Genomic DNA, 19,773 nt, shown 5'->3' on the forward strand with positions numbered 1-19,773 from the left:
GAAAGGCCATATATTCCCACCTACACAGGGACAAGTTGAGAAGCAGAAATGGTCACATTGAGGAGTCACCCTGCCCAGTGCCGGGGAGCTTCCCAGGTGGCTCAATAGTAAAAGAATCCACCCGCCAGTGCAGGAGACCCATATTCGATCCCTGGGTCGGGAAGATCCACTGGAGAAGGAAACAGCAACTCACTGCAGTATTCTGGCCTGGAACATCCCGTGGACCGAGGAGCCTGGCAGGCCTACAGTCCATGGGGTCACAAGGAGTTGGACGCAACTAAGCACTGCCCAGGGGAAATCCGAGAGGTATCCAGAGCTGGAGCTTCAGGTCTGGCCTCAGCCAGTAAATCCAAGTGCAGGATCCTCGCTGTGTGCTCGGCTTGTGCTCACGCAGGTTCGGGGGCTCCCCGGGCACAATGGCGCGCCTGTTGGAGTCACACTGGGGCTATTTTCTGGGGAATGTGAGCTTTATTCAAAACAGTGTTTTTTCAGAGCTTATTCTCCATTGAAATAGTGTTATAAATGGGAGCAGTGTTCTTAGACCCCAAATGGCCTCCGAGATTATAAAATAGCAGAGGAAGTTAAAATAAGACTTGGGCACGAGCGGTACCCATCAGAGATAACCCGTGACCAGAGCAGCAACAGCACGTGGATGGAAGCCAGAGGCTTCTTCACCCGCCGGCGCAGTTCTTGCCACCCCACGCGTTACGCTGGAACGCACCTTTTCATCACTAGCAGGTCAGGGTGCGCGTGTTCTGTAAGAAGGCTGTATGCCGCTCACCTCTGCGTGAGGGTGTTTCCCATCAGGGTGGCAGTCTGCCCAGAGCAGCATTCCTCTCCATCCTAAAGAGGACCTAATTGTGCTTAGAAAAGAAAAAGTGATGATAGCCTCTCAGATCCTCCAGGTCACTGAGAATCTCGGAGAGGTCTACAGGAGGAGATGACACCAGAGTCCTAGGAGCCGGGAGGCCCCCCTCACCTCCCTGTACCCCTTTCTGTAATTTTATCTCAAGGGGATGCAGAAACCCATACAATACACTGACTGAACGCCAGAGTATGTATCTATTGCTGCCTTGAATAAATTTCTCATTAGCTCTTTACCAAAGGCCCAGAAGACAAAGACCAGACTTACTTAGTGATCCAGCTGCTGAAACAAGTGCTGAGAGACAGCCACAGCAGCCGTGGTCAGCCGAGGATAGACTGCTCACCCCCCTGCCCCCCCAAAATCCCATATTTGAACGTAGACCTCCCTGCCTGCTAAAATCAGGAGCGTTCTTCCAGGCCGTTCACAGCAGGACATCAGATTCCGAGCTGATGAGAGACAAGAAGCCTGGCCCACCCGTGACTTGTAGAAGGGATTTGAAACAGGAGATGCTTCCTACGGTCAGCTTGGCTCACGTGCCCTTATGCGTGGGAAGGAAAGCAATTGTGTTTGCATGGCATTCTCAAGTGCTAACCCTGTCCCACCCTGTTCCTTCTGACATTCAGCTCACCTTGCCGAGTTTCAGACTCTTCACCTGAAAAATCAGGATTGGGCTTCTGGCGGGTCCTCGCTTAGAGCGTGAAGTCATATCTGCAAAGTGACTGGCACGGCATGGGCATTCAATACATAGCATGGCAGCCTATTTGGTCCTGCTGCAGGTGTTCGGTTTTGCGAGTGTCCTGGGTCCTGGGAAGGTAGCAAAGGGTGGAGCTCAGGCTCCAGTGGATGAGAGAGGGGTGAGCTGGCCATCGAGGGCAGCTGCGGGTGCCACTGCAGGTTTGAAGAAAGGGTGAAAGAAGCCTCCCTTCCACTCTCCCCTCCGCTCCTGCAGGGATGCTGTGAGTGAGCTGTCCCTGCATCCCCGGCACTCGTGTGCCCCATCAGCGCTTGTTGCATGAATAAACAACAGCGGAATCAATGAGAGCGCATCCCAGAAGTGTGTGGCCAGAGCAAGGAGGGGATACTCAGAAAACTAACCCAGATGTCCTGGGGGCGTGATAGACAGTTGACCTGCTGAATGTGATAGATAGTTGGCCTGCAGAATGTTTATGCCCACACTCAATTGTGTGATCCTTTTATATACCATTTCTCTGACTCTCTTTTGAGGTCTGTGGCAACAGAGAGGTCTGTGGCCAGGGAGGAGACCCCAGCCCAGGGGTCTGAAGGTGGCTGACCACCCTCAGAGTGTGAGTCAGGGATCCTAGGAGATGTTTTCCCCAAGAGGGACATGATTCATACGCGAATGACTCTTAAGTTTCCTGGGATTTTTTTTTTTTTTAATCTCAGGAAGACAGCAACTTGAATGGCTTGATTTTAATACTTCCCAGGGACCATTGTCCTTCATTCTAGTTGAGTTTTCTAGGTTTGGGTTGGGGGTGGGCATTGTGGGATGGGAGATTTGGGGGCCTGTTTTTTTTTCAGTCTCTCTCCCTCCTCTTTAAAGCATCAGTGTGTCACCTTGCGCTGACCAAGAACACCGCTGTCACTTCCGCCCTTGGCCATGGTCACTGGCTCAGGCTGGCCAGCCCAGCCGCCTGACTCCAGGGCATGGGAAGGGAGTCCTTGCTGTGTGTCTTGCACAGAAGTATGTATGAGTAAGCGTTAAGGAACCAACCCTGAGCCCCTTGAGTTTGGCTCTTTTAATATTCCCGGAAGGAGATTGAAGGACACGTGAACAGCTCTCGTGTTCTGTGATGCTGGGTCCTTCACAGCGTCACACCGCCATGTTGGGACCCCGCTGGCTCCATGGCTGACCCACCATGGTTTCTTCACACACTCCCTCCACCGCATTCTGCCTCTGTTTCCCCTTCTGAGCAAGGAGGTGTTTATAGCTTCTTCCTTGTACACACACAGTTCTTCTCTAAATAAAGTTACTACATCTTCACCTATATTTTAAGTAATGTAGTCTCTCCTCTCTCTCAGGCTCTGTACTGTGAAAACCATTCAGTTCAGTCACTCAGTCGTGTCCGACTCTGCGACCCCATGAATTGCAGCACGCCAGGCCTCCCTGTCCGTCACCAACTCTCGGAGTTCACTCAGATTCATGTCCATCGAGTTGGTGATGCCATCCAGCCATCTCATCCTCTGTCACCCCCTTCTTCTCCTGCCCCAATCCCTCCCAGCATCAGAGTCTTTTCCAATGAGTCAACTCTTCGCATGAGGTGGCCAAAGTACTGGAGTTTCAGCTTTAGCGTCATTCCTTCCAAAGAAATCCCAGGGCTGATCTCCTTCAGGATGGACTGGTTGGATCTCCTTGCTGTCCAAGGGACTCTCAAGAGTCTTCTCCAACACCACAGTTCAAAAGCATCAATTCTTCTGCGCTCAGCCTTCTTCACAGTCCAATTCTCACATCTACAAATGACCGCAGGAAAAACCATAGCCTTGACTAGACGGACCTTAGTCAGCAAAGTAATGTCTCTGCTTTTGAATATGCTATCTAGGTTGGTCATAACTTTTCTTCCAAGGACTAAGCGTCTTTTAATTTCATGGCTGCAGTCACCATCTGCAGTGATTTTGGAGCCCCCAAAAATAAAGTCTGACACTTAGACAATGCTAAATTTAAAAAGAAGAAAATGCTAAATTTTTCATTCGTGTTGTCCAGAGTTGTCTGCATAACTGTCATTGGCTCCTGTCCGTAACACTTAATATGGCATGTTAAAATGTATATATTATACTTCTACAGACAGTTTTCTGCCCCAAACTGTCAGGGTAATTTTTAAAGTCAACTTCTGGGTTTTTCTTTAAATTGAAATTTCAGAGGTATACCTTTGGTCTCCCAGCATGGCAGGCCTCTGGGTCCTCTGTTTTATTAAGAACCAAAGGTACAAGGGCTTCCCTGATAGCTCAGTTGGTAAAGAATCTGCCTGTCATGCAGGAGAACCTCAGTCTGATTCCTGGGTCGGGAAGATCCCCTGGAGAAGGGATAGGCTACCCATTCCAGTATCCTTGGGCTTCCCTCGTGGCTCAGCTGGTAAAGAATCCACCTGCAGTGCAGGAGACCTGGGTTCGATCCCTGGGTTGGGAAGATCCCCCAGAGAAAGGAAGGGCTACCCACTCCAGTATTCTGGCCTAGAGAATTCCATGGACTGTATAGTCCGTGGGGTCACAAAGAGTCGGACACAACTGAGCGACTTTCATGTTCTTTTCAAAGGTACAAAGACACTGAAGAAGGATCCTCCCGACTTACACCATGAATTATGTTCATAGGCTGTGCCCAGAACGTGCCGGGTGTTGAGAGAGAGAAGGACAGTATGGCCCTTGCCCTGAGGACGTGTCCAGCCTGGGAAGGCGGAGACAGTGTGGGTCTGATGCTGGGTGGAGAGTGCGTGTGGAGAAATATTCATAGCCGCAGTTGCTCCAGGGCAAAGGAGGGTTAGAGCAGGCTTCTGGATAAGGTTACACTGGAGCTGACCCTTGACAGATGCTGAGGTGGAGGGACCATGGCTTTTGAGATGTACAGCATCTCAGAATGTGTACAGCATCATCAGGCTCGTGAGCTTCACAAGCCTTGGCCACGTGTCGGACTCTGTGCGGGGCCTCCCTGAGCTGATGACCGGGAGATGCTTTCAGCAGCACAGCTCAAGGGGTGTCCAGTGGGGCCGCTCGAGTTGAAGGCACGGGAGGAGTGTCCAACAGATGAGTGACCCAAGAGGCTGTTGGCAGTGCAGGACCACAGCCCAGCCACGCGAACCCCCAGTAAGAGCTGCGGTACACCCTGCCTCCTTGTAGAAAGCCTTTCTAATAATGTAACCTCAACGTTATTTATAGCAACTTTGTAAGCCTAGACCCATATTTTTAAGAAAAGTGTTGGAGGATAATTTGACATAATAGCCGATATTAGTGGGCACTGTGGTTTAGGGTGTTTTCTGCCTATTCCCACAGGCCCCGCCAGAGTTTAGGGGAAGAACTTGGCTGCCCAAGTCCCTCCCTTCCCCTCCCCACCTGTTAATTGTGCCTCCCTTTTGAGTGTGTGTGATGCTGTGTCTACTCTTTCCTCTTCTCTTTTGTTTTAGCTTTCTTTCTTTTTTAATATATATTTCATTTATTTATTTGGCTGCACTGGGTCTTAGTTGTGGCATGTGGGATTTACTTCCCTGACCAGGGATCGCACCTAGGCCTCCTGCATTGGGAGTGTGGAGTCTTAGCCACTAGACCACCAGGGGAAATCCCTGTTTTAGCTTTCTTTACCCAGCAAGAATTGCTTCTTTCCTGACTGAGCCAGTCCTCAGGTTTTATTTCACTTGAAACATCATTTTTAGTGCCTAAAGTCGAGTTACTCATTTTGGAAATCTTTTGAGCTCTTTACAACTTAAAAAAATTTTGTCTGATTCCCTGGGATCTGATACAATGTTTCTCACCCTTTTTTTTAACTCATGACCTACCAGTCAGGAGATTCAGTGGCACCTTCCTTTCCGTGGCTTCTGTTCCAGAACGGTAGGTGGGTCTGAGTGTGTAATATTTTCTGTGAAGGTAGATTACAGTACTGAATGTTTCTCTTGGAACTTCTCCCACCAGGTCCCTTCTCTGCCTGGTTTCTGCTCTGTCTCCCTAAGGGAGACATTCTATCTTCCTTAAGGATCACTAGCCTTAAAACAAGAGAAGTAGCAGTTTACTCATCCATTTATTTGACACTGCATTATTAAATTCAGTTTACCAGTCCAAAGAAAAGCCTGACCTCGATAGAACCTGCCGCGTGGTGGGGAGGGAGACCGTGACAAGTAAGCAGAAAATGAATAATTAGAGACTGCGGCAGCTGACGTGAAGAAAGTAAGGCAAGGCTATGTTGACGTGACGAAGGGAACACGAACTCCTACATTTTTTACATGATGATTCAGAAAGCTTGATTTTGCTTGGTTTGTGGTTGGTTGCAGGACTGCTCTGGTTTGCTCTCTCCTAAAATCACGTACACAGACTGCTCTGCCCAGAGACATGGCCCCATTGGCCGTCTGTGTTTCCAGGCAGGATTTGGAACCCATTGAATGGCCTTTCAGATGCGGTACATCGAGAAGTCCCTAGGTGGCGCTAAAGACGAACCTGCCAGAGAATCTCACCATTGTCTATTATCTATTCTCCTATTTCCAAGAGGAAAGTTAAACTTCCTAGTACCGACCTTTGTTGTTGCCGTTTGCATCAACGTGTGCGGAGCCCAGAAAATGCTGGCCTTGCTTTTAGGACAGGGCGAGCCCTCGCCAGCCCCAGAGACCTGCATCACGGTCCATCCCAGCTCCTCGGCTACCTAACCTTTATCACATCATTCCCAGCTCCACTTTCCAGGCTGCAAAATGGGGCCAGTAATACCTGACCCCAGGCTTCCCAGGTGGTTCAGTGGGAAAGAATCCACCTGTCAGTGCAGGAAACGCAAGTTCAATCCTGGGATTGGGAAGATCCCCTGGAGAAGGAAATGACAACACGCTCCAGTATTCTCGCCTGGAGAGTCCCATGGACAGAGGAGCCTGGTGGGCTACAGTGCATGGGGTCGCAAAAGAGTCAGACACAACTTAGCAACAAGAACAATACCTGACCCACATGCCTCACAGAGTTGTTACGAAAATTGAGGGGAACACCATGTAGGAACATATTTCAAAACCTAAGAAGCCGTCTGCAAATGCAAGGCTAACACAGCAATGCGAAAATAGAGTCGTCTCTGAAACGGCAGTGACTGGTGTCATAATTAGGCATTGCTCTGGGGTAGCAGGCTTCCGTCACATATCTGTCAGTAGGACTGAGAATAAATGCTACAGCCAGGGCCATGTCATGCTAAAGCAAACGACTGTTTTCCTGAGCTGAGCAGTATTTACTTCAAGACAAGACTATCTCTGAGAAGCAGAGGTTTAAGTCTGTGTTGGTACTGACCATAATTGATCACGGGATACAGCAGAGCTTGTTTTCCAAGGAAGGAGGCCAGCAGTAATTAAGCTTCTCTTTTAATACACACAATGTAGAAGGCTCTTTTGGAGCCTTTCTGGGGCACCAGGTACCCACCCTCCTGCCTTAAACATTTGGGGCAGCAGTGTCCCTAGCTTTTTTCATTTCTTCCTTTTCTTCTTCTTTCAATATTTGCGGAAACTGTTGTCTAGTTAAATTATATATCTGGTAATAATCACGAAGAGAGGTTTGTCAAGGTGCCCAGCGTCACCCAGGTCTCCAGGCATACACTAGCCACTTCAGTGTCACTTGAAATAAATTTAACAGCATATATACTTAAACCCCCCCCCTTTTTTTTCCTAAAAACATTAGAAATGGTAGTAATGGTTTATGTGTGTGTCTGTGTGTGTGTGTAATATTAGTGTCATTATTGCTATCCTGTCATTACCTCTAGAGAAAACAGAATCTTTTTAAAAACTTACTGGCTCAAGAGGGAGGGGATATATGTATACATATAGGCGATTCACACTGTTGTACAGCAGAAACTAACACAACATTGTGAAACAATTATACTCCAATTTAAAGAATAAAATTAGGGTGTTTAAAAAAAATTAAAAACCTTTAGAAGTCAGTGAAGCTGATATCATCTACTCAAGCTTCCAGAATAATAGATGGCTTATGATTTCCGGGGCTTCCCTGGTGGCTCAGATGATAATGAATCTGCCTGCAGTGAAGGAGACCTGGCTTCAGTTCCTGGGTCAGGAAGATCCCCTGGAGAAGGGAATGGCAACCCACTCCAGTATTCTTGCCTAGAGAATCCCATGGACAGAGGAGCCTTGGCGGGTTACAGTCCACAGGGTCGCAGAGGACACAACTGAGCGAATAACACTTCCACCTTTGTGATTTCTAGAACAGGTCAGAGTTGGAGGAGAAAAAAATGTTTTTGGATTTCCCTTCTTTCTAAGTAACCCTTTACATTAGAGCCTTCATTATTTATAAAAGTCATCAGAAAAGAGAAGAAAAAAAAAAACTTCTGGCAAAGTTTGCTGACTAGAGGAAAAAGTTGCAATGGAGAGAAAACCCTGGTCTGAGGCCCTTGGCGGTTGCGTCTACTCTTTGCTCTCCTGTCCGTTGAAGTTGCTGGCAGTGCGGGGTGTCTTCTTCCTCAGCAGGTTTCGCAGTGGTTCCAGTGAGCTTACTGGTGTGAAATGTGTGTTTTTCCCATTGCACCCAAATGAGGGTGTAAACCCAGTAGCATTCCGTGTTGACTGACATTTTGTTTCTTAACAGCACGCATTCTCCTTTTTAATTTTTTTTACCAGCAGTTTTTTAAAGCCCTTTTCGTGGGTTACCGGGTGGATGGACTGGGCCGTCCCCAGCCTCCTGCTTCCGTCTCCGTGTCATAGCCCACTCTGTGCTCGGGAGTAACCGCATACGGGCTGTTCTGTCTGCGAGACCGGAATTAACCTTCCTGCCTCGTTCGATTCCTTTCCAGGTCCGCCTGGCCCACCTTCAACACTCCCTCTAAGCACCCAGACCTCTAGTGGCAGCTCCACCCTGTCCAAGAAGCGGCCTCCTCCCCCACCACCCGGACACAAGAGAACCCTGTCCGACCCTCCCAGCCCACTACCTCACGGGCCCCCAAACAAAGGCGCAGTTCCTTGGGGTAAGTCATCCTCAAGTCAGGGCCCACGCTGCCCGGGGTCGGGCCACGCACGGGGCTCGGGGGGCAGTGGGCACTTAGCATGCTCAGCAGCCGGAGGAGACCGCAGCCACGCTGGGCCAGGGCTTAGACACGAATGATCGCGCAGCCTCTGACGGCCAAGAAACATCTGGGACAATATTTCTATCACTGCTTAGAAAGCTTAGTAATGATAAGGTGCTGAGCGTTTCTTGTGCACCAGACATCCACCAGGGCCTCTGTGGTCAGGCTTGTGGCTCTCCCAGCGCCCTTTCCCCTGCTCTCAGCCTCACTGATCTGCTTTCACTTCTGGGTCCTCCGGGCTCTTTGCCTCCTGGGGCCGCCTCCTCCCTGCAGCTCTGTTGTGGGCTTGAAAGCCTGGCTCCCTTTCGTCTGTCTGTTCTCTCTAAGGGAGCCCCCATCCCCCTGTTGCCCTCCGGGCCCCGATCTCCACAGACACAAGAGTGTTTTACTTGTGTTTGGTGTTTTGGTCTCCATAAGAGCAGGGCCCTTGTCTGTCTTGTTCTCTTCTGTGTTCATGGAGCCTAGAATCGAGCCAGGATGCAGTAGGTGCTCAATAATCGCTGGAGAATAAAGAAACCCACGCAGTCAGTCGGTAGTTTACCATTTCTGTGACAGCTGATGGTGGATAGCACATTTCCATCCACGAGGAGCGCCGTTTCCAGCTCCATCTGCCTTTTTAGTTTGCCAGCCTGCCACCAACTTCAGTCAAGAGCCAGGGGTCCCCTGGGGCCCTGGCTCTGCTGGTTTACAGGTCCCACCTTCCCCTTCTAGCATGCCGCCTTGTGGCTATTTTGTTTGTTTGTCATTGCAACTGATAGGAAACTCAGCTGAATGCTTTTAAAGGCATTGGTGATTTGGTAGTTAGTCTCCAAGTTGTGTTCGACTCTTTATGATCCCATGGTCGTAGCCCAACAGGCTCCTCTGTCTGTGGAATTTTCCAGGCAAGAATACTGGAGTGGGTTGCCGTTTCCTCCTCAGAGGATCTTCCCAACCCAGGGATCAAACCCAGGTCTCCCACATTGCAGGCGGTCTCCTTACCGACTGAACCCCCAGGAAAGGCCATCATTAAAGGCATTAGGTGTTCCGAACTTGGGGAGCTTTGGGGAGCAGCCATGCTGCCATCTGCACACTGGCACACGCATGAGCCGCACGTGGCTTGGAGTGCCTCAGCGCAGGTGGGCTGTCTGTGCTCAGCCTTCCACTCTGCTCTCTTCATGCCTGGGGTTTGGGCCTCTGCACACGCGTGCTCCAGGATGGAGATGAGTAGGAAAGCGTGTGCAGTGTGTTCTTCACCACCAGGCTGCCCTGTGAGCAAATACTGTGGAAATGCTGGACTGAGGCGTCCAGCTGCACGGGGAGGCTTTTCGGGGACTTCGCAGCAGGTGTTGAGTAATCAGTTCTCAGTGAGACAAGCCGGAGGAGCCTTGGAGGGCACAGCCCAGGCACCCATCAGCTCCACACAGGTCCCTGAGGCTGCCCGAGACCCAAGGCCTTCGGGAGTCCCCAGGGTTCGTCCAAAAGGACTTTGCCCCAGACAGCGTCCCACTGACGGTCACGAGTTTCCTGCAAGTGTTCCTACCACAAATCTCCGATTAACCTTCTTTGCGAATCTCATTAAGCTTTGATCCTATTGTTCATTCAGGCTTTCTTTTATTTCTCCTTGAAGTGTGTCATGCCTTACTCCATTGGTCTGTACCTTTCTGTTTTCTGGCTGAAGAATCATCTCTTTCTTAGGTTCCTTCCACCTGACCGAGCAGCGGGACTCACAGCTGCCGTTCATCTTGCTTGGGTTTGATTTTGGTGGTTTTTTTGGGGACGAGGGGCATTTTTCACTAGGAAGCAAGGTTCCCCCTCTGAGACAGAGTCAGCGTCCCGGATGGTCAGCGGGAGCCTTCGAGCTTTGAAAACTTTGGGCCGCGAGCAGTCGTCTGCCCTCCCCACCCACCACCACCAGCCAGAGCCACTCGCCTACCACCCGCCTCCAGGCACAAAGGCAGAACCTGTCCGTGCAAAAGTGGCGACTGTCCACGTTGCAGACGACCCCAGGTGGTCATTCTGTGACTGTCGGGCCGGCTCTCTGAGGTGGTGGGTGTGCACGTAGGGAAGACCTTCTTGCAGACCCATGTAGACGCAGGTCAGTGACAGGCCTCTCACCAGGCACGCTGAAGCAACTAACTCTAGCCTACCACGTGCTTTATGTTGTCGTCCCCACAGGTTTTATCTCTGCCTGTCTCCCGCTGACACCATGGTCCAGAAGCTGAAGGCAGGGGCCAGACTCTTGTTAATAAAGCACATGGGGTGTCAGATTCCCAGGGCGCATTCACAGTGCCTGCAGTCTTCCTCCAGGAACCCATCTTTCCAGTGCTCTTTGTTGCTTTTGTAGTTCAGTTGTGTCTGACTCGGTGACCCCATGGACTGCAGCACACCAGACTTCCCTGTCCTTCACTATCTCCCAGAGTTCACTCAAACTCATGTCCATTGAGTCGATGATGCCATCCCAACCATCTCACAGTTGGAAAGCATCAATTTCCAGTGCGCTTATGTTCCCCTAAAGTCCCCTTCTCCTCCCAGCCCCCGAGGGTGAGGGCTTCTGGACTCTCCGAGATCCGGACAGGGCTGGGGGTGGTGGGCGTGAGGAGTGGGTAGCACAGCCCCTGAGCCCTCGCCAGGCCCCGCCTGCCCACCCTCTGTCCCTCTGGCGTAGGGATTATTACAGAGCGGTTCTGTTTGCTGCTCTGCCTTTCTTAGCACCGTATGAGCGCTTTATGCAAGCACGAGCTTTTTCTGTCTCTGGAGCTCCAGTGTGGACCTGTGTCACACTGCCTGTGTTCTAATCTGTCTCTACCACCTGTAGCCCTGTGGCTTTCAGCAGTTTTATTTGGTTACTACCTCAGTTTCTCCAGCTGTAAAACAAGGCTAGTTAATAGCCCTCATTGGATTCTTTGCCGCAGTTTCACAGAGTAGGACATGGGGAGCTTGACTGTAAGGACACTGAGATTCAGAAAGGTTCATTGCGCGGCCCAGGTCCTCTCGGCTGGTGAGAGGGGATCCCCTGTGGCTCTGTGCTCAGCTGAGTTCTGCTCGTAACGGCTCGCTGATCCCTGTGGCCATTCTCCTGTCTCAGCAGTTGCTCCTTTACCTGTGAATGGAGTTAGGGAGAAGGTGCCCTAGCAGGTGGGCACCTTCCACCAGGCTGTGCCGCCCTGTCCCTGCAGCATGGGGCCCTGATCTCTGGGGAGGTCGCCCTGGGCTTTCTCCCCACTAGATCCAGCATCCAGATAGCTCAGACGTCACGTGACTGCAGTCCCACCACAGTGATGAGTTCAGCCATCACCGGGGAGATGATGAAGGCAGGATTTTGATCAGAAGACAGCCTGGCCTGTGGGCAAATCGGGTTTTTGCAGGGACTGTTGAGTTTTAAGGTGGCTTGTCGTTAAACCTCACCTTCGGAGGTAAAATACGTTGCTTATAACCTACTCTCTAAGAGACCAACACATTTTAACACACAAGCTAGTAAGGAAATGAGGACAAAGGGAAAATAAAGGTAGCAAAGTAAAATGAAGTCTAGGAGTGTGGTGTCTTCACTAAAAGCATAGCATAGGGTCACATGCAGTCGCTGGAAATAGACCAAGGATTTGACACTGAGGTTCTTACAGACGAGAGCACAGAAGACAGTGCAGCCAGTTATCCAGTTGGTGGTGGCCATAATATTGAACCTCATCTTGAACTTAAGATCCTTGTAATTGCTACCTGCGATCAGCCTCCCCTGGGACCGCTGTCCAGTATTCACAGAAGTGTTTACAGGGCCACAACCTGGGGAGCCGTAACGTGAACTGAGTGAGCTTTCCAGAAGCCCGAGTTCTGATCCATGTTCCACCGGTTCTTGCCTAAGTGACCTCTGGGAATTACTTTAATTAATTCCTTGTCTTTAGTTTCTGGGACTTAAAATATTCTATACACTTCCTCTTTTTTTTCCCTACTTCCTGGGGCCCCCATCATCCCCAAGCTTCCTTTTTTTTTTTTTTTATGGAGAACAGATACTGGATAGATAATGAATCAAAAGCTATACCAAAAATTGACTCACTTCTCCTGTTTCAAGGCCAGAACTTCCAGGTGATAGAGTCAGTATTTGAAATGGCTGATCTGAGGCACCCGCATCTACTTATTGGAAGTAGCATTGACTTGTAAAAGAGCCTTTGGGTAGATACTTCCTGATTCTTTCTTTTCCTTGGATTTCCCAATATAGTCTCAAGTCAGCTGCCCCTGCCCCCCAACCCCATTTTACATGCAGTTCTAGAAATAATAATAGCTACTACCATGTATAGGTTATTTGCCAGGTTTCCGGTCTTGTACTTGTTCATACATTATTGTATTAAGTCATTTGTTGTTCATTTGCTCAGTTGTGTCCAACTCCTTGTGACCCCATAAATAGCAGCACACCAGGCTTCCCTGTCCTTCACTATCTCCTCGAGTTTGCTTAAACTCATGTCCATTGAGTCAGTGACGCCATCCAACCATCTCATCCTCTGTTGGCCTCTTCGCCTCCTGCCTTCAATCTTTCCCAGTCTTTTCCAATGAGTCGGCTCTTTGCATCAGGTGGCCAAAGTATTGGAGCTTTAGCATCAGTCCTTCCAATGAATATTCAGGATTGATTTCCTTTAGGATTTATTGGAGAGTCCCTTTGGACAGCAAGGAGATCAAACCTAATTAAGTCATAACAACTGTCCTATAAAATAGAGACTGTCATTGTCCTGGGTTAACTGATTAGATCGAAGCACAGAGGTCTAGTGACTTGCCTAAGATCACAGGTCCAGTAACTTCAGAGCTCGGATCTAAACCAATTTCTGACTCCGAGGCTCATACGAGTGTCCACTCTTCCAGAAGACTCCTGGAGCCCGTGTGCCAGGCCCTGCTGGGCAGCGCCTCCTCTCATTCCGTACTCTTGGCCCACAGCTGCTGAGCTGTGGGCCAAGGGACCTTGAGTCTCGGCCACAGAATCTGTTGTGTTTGTTTGTCTACTTCTGGCTGTGCTGGGTCTTGGTTGCTGTGTGTGAGCCTTATCTAGTGCAGTGAGTGGGGGCTGCTTTCTGGTTGGGGTGTGCAGTCTTCTCGTTGCAATGGCTTCTCTCGTTGCAGAGCACAGGCTGTGGGGTGCAGGGCCTCAGTAGCTGCGGCTCGAAAGCTTAGTTGCCCAGAGGCATGTGGGATCTTCCCGGCCCAGGGATAGAACCCATTGTCCCCTGCATCAACAGGCAGATTCTCAACCACTGGACCACCAGAGACGTCCTTGGCCACAGCTTCTTAAGTTGCCTGCCCCGAGTCTGTCTGCTGCCGTCCCTTCCTGCACATCTGTGTGTGCAGCAGTCCTCCCCAGGTGGCACAGAGAGAGGAAAAGGATTGAGCTGCTTCCATGCTCACGCTCCTCCCCCTCCCACCAACCTTGCTCTCCTGTTTTTGGAAATTTTGCTAAGCCACGTTTCTCTTCCCAGGCATGGCAGGTGGCCTCTGCCTGGCTCTGAGAAAGGCAGGATTCCTGTCTGCCCAACCTCAGATGCCTTCCCTAGGCCCACCCTCACCCCCAAGGAGTGGGAGAAGCCAGACTGGGGGTGGAGAAGTGGCGGCGGTGGCTCTGTGGGCCACAATTTCCTTCAGTAGCACCCGGAGGCGGCTCTGGGTGGACAGCAGGCTGGAGAGCAGGGCCACGGACCCGGAAAAGGCAGAGCCCCTGTCAGCGAAGTGCTCACCTGTTGAGGAAGTAAATCATCACCATTTTCGTTAAATCACATCAGAGAGCTCGGAACAGCGATCCCCCTTCGTGTCTCGCCCCCGTGGTCCAGCCCCGTGCACCACACTCCGTGGTTTCTCCCCCGAGATGCTCATGCCGTCTAGTGGAGGAGTAACTGTTATCCCTCTTTCATACAGGCAGGAACTGAGACTTGGTAGGAAAAGCAGTGTCATCGGAATTCATGCCCGCTGGGCAGAGGGCACACCCGGACTCCAGAGCCAGGCTCATCTGGCTCTAGAATCTGCACCCTGACCGTCCTCTGTGATTAACAGTTGTAGGCTCGCCCGGGAGATGAAGGGACAGAGTCCGACTTTTGAGAGAGACTTTTCTAAGGTGGCAGAGGAATTTACCACAAGTGGGAGGGGACAGGTGCTGCAGGGAATGGGAACAGAAGGGCCAAGGTCACAGAGGCGTAAAAACACGTAGCGTCTTTGGAAAGTGGCCAGAGGAGAGGGTGAAGTGGGGATGCCGGCCGTTTGAGCTGCAGTGTCGTGCCCCAGCCCCTGACGTGTTGGCTTGTCTGTGAGTCAGCAGAGTGGGTGGCCCCGAGCAGAGCGGGGGCTCCTGCAGCCCTGGTGGTCTCGTGCGCATGAGTAATAGGGTGAGAATCACTGGTTTGGGGTCTTTTCTACCTGGAGCAGGAATGAGCAGATGCAGCAGCGTATTCCCCTCATCTAGAACTTTCTTTGACATTTTGATTGTTATGACCCATTTAAGTCTGAAAGTGTGAGATGTGAGCACCATGCTGAAAAGAAACACCTGCCTTAAAGGAAGTCTCAGCTCAGAGGATGCCGTGAGAGGCTGCCAAGGAAGACCTTCAGGGTTAAGCTGCAGACTTGTGGAAATAGAGTGATGGTTAGAAGGAGTGTCTCATTAAACTAGATCTGTATTTGAAAGTCTGGCCCTATTCATGCATCGATGTCCTGGCGTTTCAGTCCCATCCAGGAGGTTCTGTCTGAGCACTTAACCAGCCTCTCCCTCCTGTAGGTTATGGGGCTGGGGTGGGAGGGGCGAGGGTGGGGGTTCATTGCAGACCCTGGAGGAGGGCTGCCTGGCTTTGCATCCCAGCTCTGACCCTTACCAGCTGCTTGACCCTGGCCTCTGCTTTACTTCTTTGTTTCTTCTGTAAACCGGAAGGCAAATGGTATGTTTGGGCTTCCCCACTGACTCAGCGGGTAAAGAATCCACCTGCAGAGCAGGAGACACAGGAGATGCGAGTTCAGTCCCTAGGAAGATCCCCTGGAGGAGGAAATGGCAACCCACTCCAGTATTCTTGCCGGAAAAATCCCATGGACAGAGGAGCCTGGTGGGCTACAGTCCATGGGGTCGCAAAGAGTCGAACATGACTGAGCACACCCACACGATAATATGTATCTCACAGATGTAATGACTATGAGGTACTTAGCACAGTACCTCACTGGTAGTCAGTGCTGAGTACACAGCAGTTTCTGTTATTAACGTGGCTCTCAGGGCATCTCCAAGGAGTAATGAAACTTGAGCGCGTTTGTGTGTGGGACCTCTTGCAGCCCTGTGACCTGCAGCTGTTGGTCCATTTAATCCTGTCTCCCCCAGGTAACGATGTGGGTCCGTCATCATCCAGTAAGACTGCGAACAAGTTCGAGGGCCTGTCCCAGCAGTCGAGGTGAGCCATCTCCACGCGGACTCCCCTGGGGGGATGCTTAGGGTCGCCGTGGACAGTTACACAAGTGGACTTCAGGGGCTGTCTGCTGAAGGTGGGGCCCGCCATCTGATGCTGACCGTGACGGGAACCTGAAAGCCTCCATCACTTTGCATGGCCCCCCTCAGCACACAGTTCCAGGGCCCGGACAGGGTCTGCAGACGGTGTTTCAGGAGATCTGCACCTCCCTGTCCAGATTCCAGGCGGGAACGGACCTCACTTGTCTAAGGATTGCAGTCTGTGCTGGAATGAGTTCTTATTTTCAATTTTTTAATGAAGTCATTTTGTTTTGTTACTTTCTCTTTTAGCTCCATTCTATAGACCTGAGAATAAAAAGATAATCCTCAGGGAGATCCAACAGCCTAGAGACTTTCAAACATAAAAATAGGACTCTTTCCAAGTCTCCTGTTTGTAAGATTTCTTTAAGCTAGGCTAACAGGGGGTGTCCCTTTCTGCTCTCCTCTCACCAAAATGAGATGCTTCGGAAGAGTTTCTATGGGCAGTGTATACCCGGTCCCAGCACAGAAGGTTTTCCCGAGACTCGATCCCAGATGAGGACACAGGGAGCCGCTTCCCGACCCAAAAGCTCAGGCAGGAGGAGTCAGCTGGTGCGTGGGGGTTGCCTTCCAGAGTTTGTCTAGACTAAAAGCCAAAATCCTCATTTCTTCTAATGCCGCCGCCCTGTTTTAGCCTTTACGAGCCCGTGAGGCAGCCCAGTCGCTACTGCCCTCAGGTTTACAGATGAGGACGTGGGGCCCCGGGACTCAATCCGGGGGGTTCTCAGACGCCACAGTCAACACTGCCTGCCGCTTGCGCTCAGCGCCCGCCACACCCTGCCTGGGGGTCTCTCAACCCCAGGGCCAGTGGGGGTCTTCCATGGGAGGGGATCTGACGTGGAGGAAGTGCCCACTGATGGTTTTTACAGGGAATTGAGCCCCCACATGTACACACACACTTGCATACATGTGCACACAGCACCCCCCGCAGCACGCGAAGCAGCCCACATCCACACACAGCATCCATCCAGGTCACCCATGTGAGATGCTTCCAAGCGTCTGGCCTCAGTACCCAGGCCAGGAAAGCCTCGAGCTCACGTCTGTGATGGCAGACATGCGTCCCTGCAAAGATGCTGAGGCCAGAACACGCACCAGACGTGTTCAGGGTAAAACCCTTCTAGTTCAGTGGTGGCTTGATCTCACCAGCCTTAGCCTTGAGTAGCCTAGAAGCCTTAGAATTTCGAGGGAGCCAAGGAGAGAGCCACTGAGACGAGGAGTGATTTGTGGGCCAGGATGAGAGACACGTGCATTTCATCTTCTTTATTGAGCTCTTTGTTTTCTTTTTGGCTGGTTTGGCTTTTCCTGTCCTTTTAAATGCAATTAGGATAGACGAGGGGTGGAGTCAGTTCTTAGGACAGCAGAGGATAAACGAGGTAATAAAGGGGGCTCTTGGTAGATACGAGTCTGGCACTGGGATCCTGTGCTGTTTGGGTCCTCGGGGTCCCGGGGTTCCCTGAGCACAATCACAGCCTCTTGTTAAAGGGAAAGAGGGGGTTCCTACCGAGAGTAGTCTCCTGCAGCGCTGGCATCTCGTTGGTGGCAGGGCCGTTGGGGAGTCCCTGATACCGGATGACATGGGGCAGCTTCTGTGCCTGGGGCCTGGTTTCCAGGGCTCTTCTCCTCTGCTCATTTACAAATCGTTCAGGAAGAGGAACAACTCAGGGAAAGCCTGGAGGCCTGAGACCCAAGCTGTTTGCTCTGGTGCAAGGAAAAAGTGAGGGCTCTGGAGTCCAATGGAGCTGGGCCTGAATGTCCAGCCCCGCCACTGACCAGCCTTGGGAGCGTCCACGGGTCACTGGAGGTGTACAGTCTCTGGTTTCCTGTGCTGCAGGTGGAGGTGACACGCATAACATCGTGGGGTCGCATGAGAAGAGCTGCCTCGGAGCAGCGTGCTTGGCCCAGGACCTGCAGGGTGCCCCGCGCTTTCATCAGCGCTATTCCTTCAGGGAAAGTTGTCAAGAAGAGGAGGGATTAGGCTTTTTCACTCGGAGGGTTGGTGGTGGTTTTGTTACTTTCCCTCTTGACTCCATTCTGCAGACTTGGAAATAAAAGGAAACTCCTCAGGGAAATGCAGGCAAGCTTCAAATCTGGGCAAGTGGACTATAATCTTTTGTTAGGGAAATGTTGAAGGCAATTTTAGATAGATAATTCTGTGAATTTCTGTGATTTCCTTGAATACTATTTCACTATTGATTTTATAGCACTCTGAGATCATAAACGATTCTTATTTATTCATTAGCACCAGTTCTGCAAAGACTGCCCTTGGCCCAAGAGTTCTTCCTAAACTACCTCAGAAAGGTAAGATTTCTCTTTTTCATCTTGTTTGTTCTCTTGACTCTTTCCGACACCAGAGACAGCAGCTCACCAGGCTTCCCTGTCCTTCACTGGATACCTACCAGCGTTTGCTCAAATTCATGTCCATTTAGTCGGTGATGCTATCTAACCGTCTCATCCTCTCTTTCATATTTACGTGTAATTATGCTGTCACTGTACCCTCCAAGGGGTCGGGGTGTCTGTCTTTTTAGCCCCTGCTTTATCTCAGATGGCCTTGAGCAGCAGCTGACATGTAAGAGATGTGTAATTAGTATTTGTTCAGTGAAGAAAAATATTTATAAGCTCAAGTTTTATAATTAACAAACACCAAACTTTTCCTAGAAAAGCAATGCTTTTTTAGAAGATCCATCATTAGTATCCCCAGATATCATTTCTTCTATTGCAAACAAAATGAGAGAGACCTCAGAACCGGTACTGGCTCTCCTTCTTACTAGCTGTGAGGCCTGGGCAGGGCACTCAGAAGCTTCACTGAGCCTGAGATTCCTCACCTGTCAGTGGGGCCAGGACACCTACTCCACCAGGTTTTGTGAGGACGAGGTGAGATCATACTTCAGAAAGGCTGGATTTTGCTGATCGGCACCCCCATGTAGTCATTTAACATGTTCCTCTGTCCTCTAATATTTCCTATCAATTGGAAGTTGGATCAAGAGTCCTGATCAGATGCTACTAGTTCAGGCCTTGGCAGAACTCCTTCCCACTCTTCTGTCGAGAGGGACGTGCCGTCCGGCTGCCTCTCTCTGTGTCAAGTTCGCGGCTACCAGTTCTCCAGGCCGAGATCCATTCGTGTGTCTCTGTTAAAACCCCTCCACGAGGCTGTGGGCAGTGATCAAGCTCGGCCCGTCTGCAGCCTTTGGTCCAGCTGGTTACTGTCTCTGCACTTGACCTGTGGACACCATCCTGTTCTTACGGCACTGACAGTCCCGCCCCTCGTGTCCGCAGGCCCCTCGTGTCCGCAGGCCCCTCGTGTCCGCAACCCCCAGAGATTGGCTCGATCGCAGTCACTTCTCTTCTAAATCTGCCCTCATTCCCTGGGGTACCCACCTCGGCATCTCTGTATCATGTATGCAGTCCAAGTGTCCCTCCGAAATCTAAACTCCCACACACCTGCCACTGTTGTGTCTCTGCTCAGACGTCTGACAGCTTCTCAACCTAAGATTTTGAAGACCCTTCACACACACACACACACACACACACTCCCTCCCTCCCTCCCTCCCTCCCTCCCTCCCGCCAAACCTGTTCCACACACACACACACACACCCACCCCCTCCCTCCAGCCAAACCTGTTCCACACACACACACACCCTCCCTCCAGCCAAACCTGTTCCACACACACACACACACACACACACACACACACACACACACAC

At 50.9% G+C, this 19,773-nt stretch overlaps 1 protein-coding gene across 4 annotated transcripts in view; it reads left to right on the forward strand.

The window, feature by feature from the left end:
- Positions 1 to 19,773, forward strand: part of ASAP1 (ArfGAP with SH3 domain, ankyrin repeat and PH domain 1) — a 305,942-nt gene that overhangs the window by 274,362 nt on the left and 11,807 nt on the right. For 2 of the 4 annotated variants that reach the window (XM_040261754.1, XM_040261755.1), the window contains 3 exons: positions 8,343 to 8,513; positions 15,910 to 15,979; positions 18,311 to 18,369. In XM_040261754.1, coding sequence (XP_040117688.1) covers positions 8,343 to 8,513; positions 15,910 to 15,979; positions 18,311 to 18,369 — 300 coding nt within the window. The remainder of the gene's footprint in view (positions 1 to 8,342; positions 8,514 to 15,909; positions 15,980 to 18,310; positions 18,370 to 19,773) is intronic. The other 2 variants (XM_040261756.1, XM_040261757.1) reach the window with 1 other exon arrangement.

This window comes from Oryx dammah, unplaced genomic scaffold (genome assembly GCF_014754425.2).
Source record: "Oryx dammah isolate SB20612 unplaced genomic scaffold, SCBI_Odam_1.1 HiC_scaffold_19, whole genome shotgun sequence".
NCBI lineage: Eukaryota > Metazoa > Chordata > Mammalia > Artiodactyla > Bovidae > Oryx > Oryx dammah.